The sequence below is a fragment of the Hermetia illucens genome, chromosome 2, assembly GCF_905115235.1.
Source record: "Hermetia illucens chromosome 2, iHerIll2.2.curated.20191125, whole genome shotgun sequence".
Classification (NCBI taxonomy): domain Eukaryota; kingdom Metazoa; phylum Arthropoda; class Insecta; order Diptera; family Stratiomyidae; genus Hermetia; species Hermetia illucens.
The window spans coordinates 72520332-72533447 of NC_051850.1; the positions used below are offsets into that span (position 1 = coordinate 72520332).

The 13116-nt window shown below is 45.5% G+C and overlaps 1 protein-coding gene across 1 annotated transcript in view; it reads left to right on the plus strand.

The window, feature by feature from the left end:
* The window catches only part of LOC119650231 (hemocytin), a 456315-nt gene that overhangs the window by 423578 nt on the left and 19621 nt on the right, over nucleotides 1-13116 (plus strand). The window contains exons 34-38 of the mRNA XM_038052810.1: nucleotides 1202-1252; nucleotides 1307-1731; nucleotides 1787-2267; nucleotides 2317-2534; nucleotides 2615-2925. Of these exons, the coding sequence (XP_037908738.1) occupies nucleotides 1202-1252; nucleotides 1307-1731; nucleotides 1787-2267; nucleotides 2317-2534; nucleotides 2615-2925 (1486 nt within the window). The remainder of the gene's footprint in view (nucleotides 1-1201; nucleotides 1253-1306; nucleotides 1732-1786; nucleotides 2268-2316; nucleotides 2535-2614; nucleotides 2926-13116) is intronic.

The window sequence follows — 13116 nt, forward strand, 5'->3', positions numbered from 1 at the left end:
TGTCAATTTTCGTTTTTCACTGGGAGTTAAACTGTGTGGACAACCACTCCAAAAACCACCTTTCAGGCTTTGAGCATCAGAAAACCTATTATAAACACTTCTCACTGTACTTTTACTTCTATTATTTATATTTGTTATTTCATTGAATAGTTTTCCGCTTTCACGAAGATTTTTTACCATTTTTCGCTCTTCTGCACTGGTTTCTTTTGTTTCCCCGTCCATTTTCTCCAAATTTTTAATTGACGACAGTCGATCTAAAATGTGGTCTCACAATTTGTCAAAGTTTGTTATGTGGGATTCTCCGAAAAATGTATCTTTCATTTGCTGGCTATCAGACATCCGACAGATCGAAAAAGACTATTTGTTGCCTATGTTTGAGCAAGAGCGAATATTTTTTCCGTTAATTTATTTAATAAATTTACTTTGTTTTTCTATTATGTTACTGTCCTAATTTGTAAATAAGATTATTTTTGGTATGCATATACATACACAGGGAATTGATTGAGTAAAAAAATAATTAAGAATTCTAATACCCTTATAATGCTATATCTTTTTGTAACTTCGCGATGTAGAGCGAATATTTTTTCCCAACTCTGTCTATAGATTTCGGTAAGGAATTGAACAATGATCAATCAATATTTGCGCCAATTTCAGAGAAATGTTCAATAGATCCATAGATTCAATTTGGCAACTTTTGTTTCTTATATAAAATATTCTATTTTGCAATACAATTTTACTTATAGGAAAACTGAAGGGAACTGAAACTAATTGGCCGCCTGAACTTTAATTTTACTAAAGTTATCTGCTGTGTTGAACAATCTTTTGTAATATTTTCAACCATACCAGTCTTTTGCTATTTCTCATTACCAAATAAGAACTTATTTGCACGCTTTACTTTTTCTCAGATACGTATGATTGACCGCATGATTCCCAAAATACGAAGAAGGTCATGTTATTCTGACAACTAAATAATCTCAAAAATCCAAAATTGCTAAACTGCTAGGCCAACTGCATCGTTTATTTAAATGAAATTATCGATAGAAATAGAAAAATATTCTCTCCCCATCAAAGTAAAACTTTGAAAAAATCTTTTTAACAGCTTCCCTTTTAGCAATTTTTTGAAAAAATACACCGATACTTAATTTATTGTATTCATGCTTACATTTGCACACACTTTATTCATTACATCTTTTGTTTTTAGCTTCAAATCTTCACGCAAAGGTGGACTGCATGGAAATAAATATCAGCAAATGTGAGTGTAAAAATTTTATAATGAGGATTTCTTAATAATTAGTATCTGCCATAGGTCAAAAAGTGCTCGAAAAATAAACTTCATTAAAACAAAACAAGATAGCAAGAAAAAAGGAAAACTATTTAAAAAATTGAAATTCCTTTCGGCTGAAATTTATAATGAAACTTCTGCCGATGACTCTTGTTTCGAGTTCACATGTACACCTCTATCACGACCAGTTATTACTAAGGATAAAAAGCAAATCGTTCGTTGTCCAAATCCTGAGTGTCCCTCAGAATATTATATTGAGGAGGAACTCACGCTAGCCACAAGACCAAACGAATGTCCTAAATATACATGCGTCCTTCGACCTCAGAAAGACGCCGTCTGTTTGATAAATGGACGCTCTTTTAAAACATTCGATGGTACTGAATATAAATACGAAATATGCAATCATACACTTGCCAGGGATATGATCAATCAAAAGTGGTCTATAATATGTAATGAATTATATATTTTACAACTCCAAAACAACTAACATATTTTCGTTTGTAGTGGTTAAAAATTGCAGTGAAGGTGGCTTCATATGTCGAAAGCAATTGATTGTAAACAACTTTGAAGAGAATTTAACTCTAGTTCTTAACACTGATTTGACCGTGACAATCGGTCAATTCAAATTTCTAGCACGCCAATTGGAGAAATCCCCTCTTATTAAGTCAACATTTGAAATATCACAACCAGGCAACGCAATTCTTCTCATATCAATGCCCTATGGATTCTGGCTTTCGTATGATACTGGTGGAAACGTTAAGATTGGGGTTTCTTCCAAGATAATCGGAGCAGTCGATGGCCTCTGTGGTTATTTTAATGACATTATTGATGATGACAAAAGCCTTCCTAATGGAACAATTACCGATAGCACTATGGAGTTTGGTGATTCCTGGTTTATTGGTTTTGAATCGAATGAAATATGCAAGCCACAAGCATGTGCTAAGGACATACAAAAAGCTGCCTTGGAGATTTGTAACTCAATTAGGTAACAGCTATTTAAACACGACTGCAGAATATTAAAATTTGAGTTTTAGAGACGAAATATTTCGCTCATGTGAAAGTGCTGTTGACTACAATCGCTACATTTCAAAATGTATAGAATCAACCTGTGATTGCATGAAATCATCAAAGGAAGAGCATGACATCGCTAGAAAACAATGCAAGTGCGATATATTAGGAACTTTTGTAAGAGAGTGCATTGCGTCTAAGCCGAACCTAGATATACCTAACTGGAGGCTCACATTTGGATGCGGTAAGACCAGTGAAAAGCTTTATAATTACCTAAGTTGTATTGATATTGTATCATATCATTTTAAATTTTATATGTTCCAGAAATTGCTTGTTCTCCTCCGTTTGTCTATAATGATTGCTTTAAACGAAAATGTGAACCATCTTGTGAAAACATGAAGGCTGGAAGTTGCCCTCCAATTCCAAATGTGTGCTTTGCAGGTTGTTATTGCCCAGAAGGAATGGTTCGCGAGGGGAAAAAATGTATTCCAATATCTGAATGCATGGATTGCAATTGCGACGGTTTTGGAAAATCAAAATACATAACATTTGACAGACAAAACTTTACATTCGAAGGGAATTGTACATACTTACTTTCACGGAATATACTTCCAAATGAACCAAATACATTCGAGGTAAGGAATTAATAAATGATTCGATTTTCAAACTAGGATAATGTAAAAATTCTTAAGTAGTTCTGTCTTTCAATCACTTTATCCATTTGAGAAATTGTAAATCAAACTCAAATATTTGTTTGGTCGAGCGTATTCAACTCGCAGCTCCGTTGCTAGTTCTCCCCCGAAATTCTTTGTGAAAGTAACGAAGGTAAATAATATGGAAACCTAGCCATATAAAACTGGAATTCAAGTTGTTATGAAATCATATCCTTTTATCAGAAATTACATAGAATATAAAATAAGTGGGGCACCCGGAAGCCGGGCGCTTCAGGTATGAAAGGTTTTGTGTATTTCTTTAATAAAGAGATTTGAATTTGAAACCCCTTAGTACGTAGCACGTAATACATGCATATATTATGTGAAAATATATAGTGATATTAACACTCAAAGTCTTGAATTTGCAAGGAGGCGACAATTTTGACCTCTTACAACTTTGTTAGTAGCAATTTCCACCAAACTCAAAACTCAGGATTATACTATATATTATAGCCTACATTACAGGAAAATTTCGTGGTACTAGGATAGAATTAAGGGGGGTTTGTAACCAATGACTAAACATTACAATAATATACTATTATTAATTATATTTGAACGGCAGGTAGGTAGGATATTTCGGAGCCTAGGCACCATATAGTGGCAGCCTCTTTTATCAGACTTTTCTGTTGAGTAGTTTCTGAGAATGGGTACGTTAAAGAAATGATCACTCTCAACCCCCCCCGCCCCCCCCCCCTCCCCTATGATAGCATAGCCAGGGTAAAACTGTACACGGCCATGAGAGAATTCGGTATCCCGACGAAATTGATAAGACTTACTAGGCTGACCCTGACCAATGTGCGAGGCCAGATAAAAGCAGCAGGATCACTCTCAAGACCATTCAACATCAACAACGGTCTACGACAAGGGGATGCCCTATAATGCGTCCTCTTTAACCTGGCCCTCGAGAAAGTGATCCGTGATCCTGAGATAAATGCAAGAGGTATGATCCTCTTTAAGTCCACCCAACTACTGGCCTATGCTGACGATATCGACAGCATGGGAAGAACCACCATGGATAGTATATATAGGAGAATACAACTTTGAGACCGTTGATAATTTCTCCTATCTAGGGTCGAAAATGACAACCGATAAAGTCTACGATGAGAGAATCTGGGCATGGTTGTTGGCTGCCAACAGAGCCTATTTCAGCTTACAAAAACTGTCTCGCTCGAAACGTCTCACCATAGAATCAATGCTCTTCCTGTACAAGACTATGACCTGGCCAGTCGTTATATATTTCTCGGAGACATGGGTTCTTAGCAAAAAAAAACTGCGAGCTCTCGGCCGCGTTCGTGAGAAGAATTTTCCGAAGAATTTTTTGCCTCCTACATGAGGATGGACGATGTTGTAGCCTACATAATGACGAAATCTATGAGCGATACCACGACCGTCGGGTTGTGGATAAAATTCGGCTCAACAGGTTACAGTGGGCAGGTCACTTAATTCGTATGGATGAGGATGATCCGGACCGGAAAGTCTATAAGGGCAATATTTATGGTAGAGAAAGAAGACGAAACAGATCCTGCCTGAGATGGAGCAATGAGGCAGGTCAGGACGCCAGACAGCTTTTAGGGATAGCAAACTGATGGACATCGGCGCATAGCGGTTGTTGTGCTGTTGATGATAATGATTTACTTCGAGCACAAAAGCATACATATGTACATATATAGTACGTATATTAAATACGGTTGGTTTAGTGTACAAATATATCTATCCGAATTAGACACTACCCGCAAACTTCATTAGCACGCATATACTATAAGTTAACTTTTTAAACAGACTGGTTCTCCTGTGCGGAGTTGCCAAATCTCCCATCAGGCGCGTCCCTTCGTGCGGATAAGGGAATGCTCGGCGAATGTGTCATGGGCATGCATATGCACGCATCCGGAGATGTGCGTGTATGGGCATGCTTATGCGCAGGCCGGGTAGGTGGGAAGTAAACGCCCACCCGTGGATAAAAATTGGCTATGGGAAGGACACCCAGAAATTAAACCAAATATGGAAGAGGAGAAAAGTAGTTTTTTTACGGTGCAGGGCTTCGGAAACCCAGTGCCGGCGGTTTTTGGGAGTGAGCAAGCGGGCTCCCGGCCGTCGATATCCAACGACCGCAGTGCCTCAGTAGTGGGAAACTTGGCTACTGTGGCATCTAATGCTACAAGAGATAATGGTGGAGTGGAAATTAGGTCCACACCGGATCCCTTTAGGAGGAGTTCGAAGCTTGGGAGATCACCACCGAGAACAATGGTTCTTTTTGGTAGTCGAGATTCGTCGCGGGACTCTGAAAGAAATACGAATAGTCCCTTAATCGAGATCATTCCTTGTGGCGCAAGGCGCGAAAGCAAACGGGAACATACCGGAATGGCGTTCGTTACACTTGGGGAACGAATAAATGAACTGTGTGAGTTCATCAAGGAGAGGCGGAATATCCATCAAAATATTCGAGCCTTGATAAGAGGCATTAAATTGTCTTATATCAGGGCACTCGAAGAAAAGAATTCCCAAGCGTCAGTTGGCAAGGTCACAAGGGAAACGCAGGTGACGCCTCCCCGTGATAAAGCAGGCGGGAAGACAGGAAAACGGGCTAGAGACGGTACCAGCGAGCCTCTTGGACCACAGCAAGCCCCGAAGAAGAAAAAAGCCTCTTCACCAAAGAAGGCGGAGTCGGCGAGAGTACCCGCGAAAGTCGGTAATCTCACGATTGCAGCCACAACACCTACAAAAGTGGAAGAAACCAACGCCCGGAGGCCCGAACAATGGACTAAGGTGAGCAACAAGAGGAAAAAGGACAAAAAGAAGCTCCGCCCGGAAATAATAATTATTTCCAAGAAGGGAAATATGTCCTATGCCGACATCCTCCGAAAGGTGAAGTCAGACCCGGAATTGAAGGATTTGGGGGATAATGTGAGCCGTATTAGGCGAACACAGAAAGGGGATCTGATGCTGGAGTTAAGTAAATCCGCCGACAAGTCGGCCGATAACTTCCGCGGGAAGGTGGAAAGTATACTTGGAGAGGAAGCTGAGGTAAGAGCTCGGAAACAGGAGATAGTGGTTGAGTGCAAGGACCTAGATGAAGTCACCTCACGGGAGGACATCTGTGCTGCGCTAAAGCAGCAGTTCAACCTTGGCGATATAGACCAGAGTGCCATAAAAAGGATGAAGAAGGCATATGGTGGCACACAGACCGCTATTATTAGTTTGCCGGCGGAATCAGCTATTAAGTTGATTACCGCGGGCAAGGTAAGAGTAGGTTGGGTCGTGTGCAGGCTCAGGGAACAAATCTCTCTAAAGAGATGCTTCAGATGCCTCGATTTCGGCCATTTTGCGGCGGCATGCACTAGCCAGCATGATAGGTCGAGGAGTTGCAGGAAGTGTGGGGAAGAGGGCCACCTCATCAAAGATTGCACCGGAGATCCACGGTGTATGTTATGTAGTGGGAAAGAGGGCGTGGACGGCCGGCATATTGCGGGAAGCAGCAGATGTCCGGTATATAGGAGGGAGCTGAACCGCACAGGAAAATGAGATTGATACAAATCAATCTCAATCACTGTGAGGCAGCTCAGGACCTGCTCTCACAAACCATTCGAGAGTCGAATGTCGATGTCGCGGTTATTTGCGAGCCATACAGAAACTACGGCGGTGCGACTTGGGCGGTGGATGCGTCTGGCAACGCCGCAATCTGGGCGTGCGGAAGACAGGCCATTCAGGAAGTCATGGCCCCCCCGGCAGCCGGTTTTATAAGGACGAAGGTCAACGGTGTCCATATTTACAGCTGCTACGCTCCTCCTAGTGCAACCTTAGCACAATATGAGGAGATGTTAGACAGTCTGGTGTTGGATGCTAGAGGCCGCAGCCCTAAAATCATTGCGGGCGATTTCAACGCGTGGGCCCTGGAGTGGGGAAGCCGATCGACGAACACCAGAGGTCAAATTCTGTTGGAGTCATTTGCGGAGCTGGACATCGTGCTGGCCAACGTTGGATGCGTGCCCACCTTTCGAGGAAGAGGGTCGGGTTCGATCGTTGACCTAACATTTGTTAGCACCTCACTGGTGAGGGGGATGGCTTGGCAAGTGAGTGAACACTACACCCACAGTGACCACCAGGCCATCTTCCTCCACATTGGGAACCGGGGAAGCAGTCAACGACGCTCTGGAGGTGGAAAGGCTAAGGCGGTTGGCTGGTCTATCGGAGCTTTCGACGAGGAGACATTCCTGGCCGCATTGGAGGGAGCCCATGATCCGGATGGAACAGCGGTGGAAAGGGTCACACAGCTGTCTCAGCGTGTAACCGAAGCATGCGACGCTACGATGCCACGACGACGTTTGCACCACGGCAAGAGGCCAAACTACTGGTGGAACTCGGAGATCGCTGCCTTGAGATCCTCTTGTCTCCGAGCGAGGAGACTTTCCCACAGGACAAGAGGAAGGCCGGAGCACCAGGAGCGTGAGGAGGAATACAGGGATCTGCGAAGCAACCTTAAGAAGGCCATTCGGAGAAGCAAGCGGGAATGCTACCAGAAGCTCTGCATGGAGGCTAATAAGAATCCGTGGGGTACAGCCTACCAAGTTGTAATGAAGAAGATCCGCGGGCGAAAATCACCTCAGGTGACATGCCCACGGCTCTTGTTGCAAATAATTACAACTCTTTTCCCGCAGCAGGAGCAGGACGAAAGAGAACCCCAACTGGCAGCCCAGCAGGACGTCTTCTCGATCCCTGATGTTACTGAAGAGGAACTTTGGGGAATCTGCAGACGTATTGGGGACAGCAAGGCTCCGGGATTGGACGGAATTCCGAACAGGGCTCTGAAGGTGGCAGTCAAGGCCAGACCAAGGTGGTTCGCAAGCACATTCGAATCGTGCATGGCGGAAGGAGTGTTTCCCGCCCAGTGGAAGAGGCAGAAACTGGTCTTGCTACCGAAGCCTCGAAAACCACCCGGCGTGCCCTCTTCATATCGCCCTATTTGTCTCTTAGACACCATGGGGAAGATGTTGGAGAGGGTGATATACAACAGGCTGCTCCCGTTCATCGAGCTTGCGGGTGGTCTTTCAGAGCGGCAATATGGGTTTCGGCGAGCCCGTTCTACGGTCGATGCAGTAGCAAAGGTCGTGGAATTGGCTCGAAATGCGATGGCCATGGGCAAATGCTGTGCTCTGGTGACGCTGGACGTCAAAAATGCTTTTAACTCAGCCAACTGGGGCTGGATTAAGGGCGTTTTGGCCAAACTGGGTGTTCCTAGCTACTTGGCTCGGCTCATCGAGAGTTACTTTTCGGATAGACTTCTCTGGTACGAGACGGACGACGGGCCGAAGGAGTACATTGTGACAGCAGGTGTGCCTCAAGGTTCTGTATTGGGACCGCTGCTGTGGAACATAATGTACGACGGAGTGCTTGGCCTTCGCGTGCCGAAGGAGACAACGCTGATTGGTTTTGCGGACGACTTGGCGGTAATTGCAATTGCAAAGCATCCCGAGGACGTGGAGCTTTATGCAAATGAAGCCATTCATACCATCAAGTCATGGTTACGAATGGCCAAGCTGGACCTGGCGGACGAAAAGACGGAGGCGGTCCTCATTACCAACCGTAGGAAGAACAACACGGTTACCATCCGGGTTGGTAATCGTGAGGTCGTCTCAAAATCGGTTGTCAAATACCTGGGGGTGATGATCGATGCCAAGCTGAGTTTCAAGGGACACTTGGATTATGCGCGAGAAAAGGCAGCAAATGCCAGCTCATCCCTTGCAAGGATGATGCCTAACGTGGGAGGGCCGAAGTATAGTCGCAGGCTACTCATCGCGGGAGTGGTGAGGTCGATCCTGCTATACGCGGCCCCTGTCTGGGCGGGAGCGTTGAACCACGCGGTCAACCGAAGGAAGATATGTTCGGCATGCCGGCCAATTGCGCTAAGAGTGTGCAGCGCATTTAGGACGGCGTCGACGGAGGCAGTGTGTGTTATCGCAGGAATGATCCCTATAGATCTTCTAGCGAGCGAGGCACACTGGCTCTACGAAAAACGGAAGGCAAATCCAGCCGAGGTGAATGCGGATTTCCGAAAAGCCATCAGGAGAGAGTTGTGTGGCAAGTGGCAACAACGATGGGATAACTCCGACAAGGGCAGGTGGACCCATACATTGATCCCGTGCATCGAGAAATGGGTCAACCGAAAGCACGGAGAATTGAATTACCACCTGACACAGTTCCTTACGGGACACGGTGGCTATAGGAAGTACTTGCATCGCTTCGAGTTGGACGAGTCTCCCAACTGTCCTGAATGCGGTGCTACACTCGAGGACCCGGAGCACGTTATGTTCTATTGTCCCAGATTTCTACAGCAGAAAAGGAGGTTGAACAGCATCTTAGGGGCGGACATCGAGCCCTCCAACCTGGTGGAAGAGATGTTGAAGTCGGAGGAAAACTGGATGGCGGTAAATGAGGCAGTAGCCGTGGTGCAGACAAAACTCCTGGAGTTGGATCGAGCTCGGAAGGCGGCGCGACGGAGACGTGACATGGACGAGCTGGTATAACGAACCAGAGCCTTCCCCGCGAAGTAATACTTCACGGTGGTCCCGCGGGGAGGGGCGGAAGAGTGGGGGTGGTTTTAGTGGGTGTGAATCCCACACACTGCTGCAACCTGGCGCAGCAGCGTCTTTCTAAGATTTCCACCTCCATCCATAAAAAAAAAAAAAAAAAAAAAAAACAGACTGGTTCTCAAAAAAATAATTGTTTACTTCACAAAGTTCACAAAGACCAATGATACATTTTTCGGTTGGGTAGGTTCTGAGAATGAGACCTGTTACACTTTTTGATGCTTATATTTTGCGCCCTCACTCCCCTATGTTTCACCCGGTATCAAATATGGAACCAGTTTCGAAAAGTACTAATTGATACCCCACAAGGCTACATTTTATGAAAAGAAAATTTGCACCCTTCCTTCACATATATGAGGAGCCCTCCTTAAAACTTAACATAAAATGGCGCCAAAATGCTGTATGTAAAGGGAACAACAGATCGCACACTCTTACCCATTTTCGTGACAATTGGTCAAGCCGTTTCTGAATAAATCGGGTGTGACAGGGAGACAGACAGACTGACAGACGTCCTGTGAGGAGTTGCCAAGTTTCCCATCAGACGCGGCCCCAGGTGGCGGATAGGGGCATCCCTATTGATGTGTAAATATGTGTTCATGCACTTTCCTTTTCTGACTGAGCATGGGGTAGTGCTTGCGCATCTCTGGTGTGTGGATCGAAATGGCTATCGGAAGGACACCCAGAAAATAAAACCAACATGGACGAATTCAGAAGGAATGCGGTGCAGGGGTTCAGAACCCCAGTATCGGCGGCTTTTGGGAGCGAGCGAGAGGGCTCCCAGCCGTCGATATCCCTCGACCGCAGTGCCTCGGTGGTGGTCAACTTGGCCACCGTGGCATCTATTTCTAAAAGTGTTTTAGATATGGAGAAGGAGGCGTTCAAACGAAGCACAACTCTGCCAAGAACACCAATTGCAAAGGCAAAGAATGATGGGCTAAAAGGAGATAGGTGACCAAAAAAAGCGATTTCGACACCCATCGGATTTGATCAAGAGGTACTCCAGTAGCAGCTGTAAATCAATACATTCAGGAGAAGCTCAGCAATTTTACGATCTCATTCAATACCAAAGCGGGCAAAAAAGAAAAAGTACAAGGGAGCACAGCAATTGAAAAAGGTGAAGGAGTCAGCAAAAGGGAGTAACCTAGCCAAGACTCACTGAGAACAGAGCCGTGACCCAGTAGAACTAGTTTGGTACTAAAATAGTTGAGCTGTCGGAATTCATCAAGGACAAGCAGAACGTGCACCAAGCCATTAAGAACATGGTGAGAGTCATCAGGATGTTTTACAAAAGGTTGCAGGATGAAATAAGAAACCTAAGGAAAAGTCGGATATTCCAGCCTCAACAGTGTCACATGCAACCCAAGTCACACCAAAGCACAAAGCCATCGACCTTCGCACAAGTATGTAAGAGAATGCGGGACAAAGAGGAGGAAGTTTTGTGGAATCAACAGGCAACAAAAACGAAAAAAGGGATCTTAACCAGTTCAACAAATGGAACTAAAAGTTCGGAAGGGCCCAAAGTGCCCAAGTAGGAATGCCAGCCAGTGAAACAAAGCTGAAGGAAACTAAGAACGGTGGTTGGACTAAGGTCGTGAACAGGAAAAGAAACGAGAAACAGGATATGTTCGCGGAGCTGTTCGAAACGGCATGTCCGAGGGTATCTTTCCTGCACCATGAAAGCGGCAGAAGCTTGTTTTTGTGTTGTTGTTGCTGCCTAAGGCTGGCATACCTCCAGGGGAACCGTCCTCCTTTAGACCCATATGCCTTCTAGACACAATGGAGAAACTTTTAGAGCGGGTTGGAGAGCCAAGGGGGCTTTTCAGATAGGAAGTATGGGTTCCGTAAAGCCAGATAAACCATTGACGCCATTAAAATGGTTACTGGCTTGGCCGAAAATGCAATTCACGGAAGGGGTTGTACCTGCAAAAATTATGTGGTGGTGACCCTCGGTGTGAGGAATGCATTCAACTCGGCCAATTGGATACTTATACGAAAGTCTCTGGCGACGATTGATGTTCCCACCTATCTCGCCGCTATTATCGATAGCTACAAGCGTGGGAACTCGGTATAATACCGATGATGGACCCAAAGACTACGTTGTCTCCGCGGGTGTCCCACAAGGCCCTGTATTGGTCCCACTATTGTGGAACATCATGTATAATGATGTACTTAATCTTCCGGTTCCGGAGGTGGGTTACGCCGATGATACTCCTACTAGTTGTGGTCGTAAAGCATCTCGAGGATGCTGAATTGTACTCAAGCGAAACAATCAGTGTTATTAAGGCTTGGTTAGAGAGTGCTGGACTGGCACTCGCCGAGGAAAGGACGAAAGCGGTCCTAATCACTAAGCGCCTCAAAAGACATTACGCCTGCATTAGAATCGGAAATCGTATCACCACTTCCAAGGCAACCCGTTGGGAGTTCCGCCCCCATGTACTCGAGGAGGGCGATCAGACCCGAGTCTGCAGGGGACTCCTCTGAAGTGGCTCTGCCACGAAGCCTTACCGGAGGTTATCTGGTATCAGGGGAACCGGGATGGCCCTCTGAGAGCATATGCTCCAGGAGAATTCCTGGAGGATGTGTTCTCGGCCCGGTTATTTGCGGTTGGCCTCCTAGTGGGAGTTTCATGGTGGTTGTGGTTATGCCTACATCGCGGGCAGAGCTCCTCGGAGCTCGAGCGTGGAGTTACGCTGTACAACTCGGGTGCCGTACTCCTTAGTTGCGGCAGAGGTGTTAGATAGGCCTCGCATCCACTGGTATGAATGCTGAGCCTGCACTTAGTATAAACCAGGACCTCTGTGCTTGGATGGCGGGGCTCTGATTGTGGTCCCAAAATCAATCCGTGTCGGAAGAGGACCGTGGGATTATGCCTTCACGGCAGGTACTCACGTTAAACCCCCAGGACTTTCATCAATTCCAAGGCGACCATCAAATGCTTAGGGGTGATGATAGACGGAAAACTCAATTTAAAGCAGCACATATAGCATACTTGTAAAAAAGCATCCACAAAGATGGTTGGTCTCGCAAGGATGATGCCGAACGTAGGAGGACCGCAGCACACTTGCGGGCTGCTCATAGCCAAGGTGGCGAGTTCTATCATGCTGAATGCAGTCCCAGTTTAGGGAAAAGCATTGCAGGTTTTAGGCAATGCACATAAACTGAGTACGGTTTACAGAAGAACAGCCTTCAGGATGTGTTCTGCCTTCAGGACCGTCTCAGACAACGCAGCGTTCGTCATCTCGGGAATGATCCCGATTGACATCCTGCAACCGAAATGATGAACATTTATAACACCAGGTCCATTTCACCCTTATCACAGGTGAAAAAAGCCGGAAGGGAAAGATCCATAAGCAGATGGCAACCGCGATGGAACCAATCAGAAAAGGGTCGTTGGACTTACAGGTTGATCCCTACCATCGGGGATTAGGTGGAGAGAAAGCATGGGGAGAGCGATTATAATCCACTACTCACTGGCGATGGAGGATGCCGTTAATACCTGTACAGGTTTAAATTGGACACCTCATCTAATTGT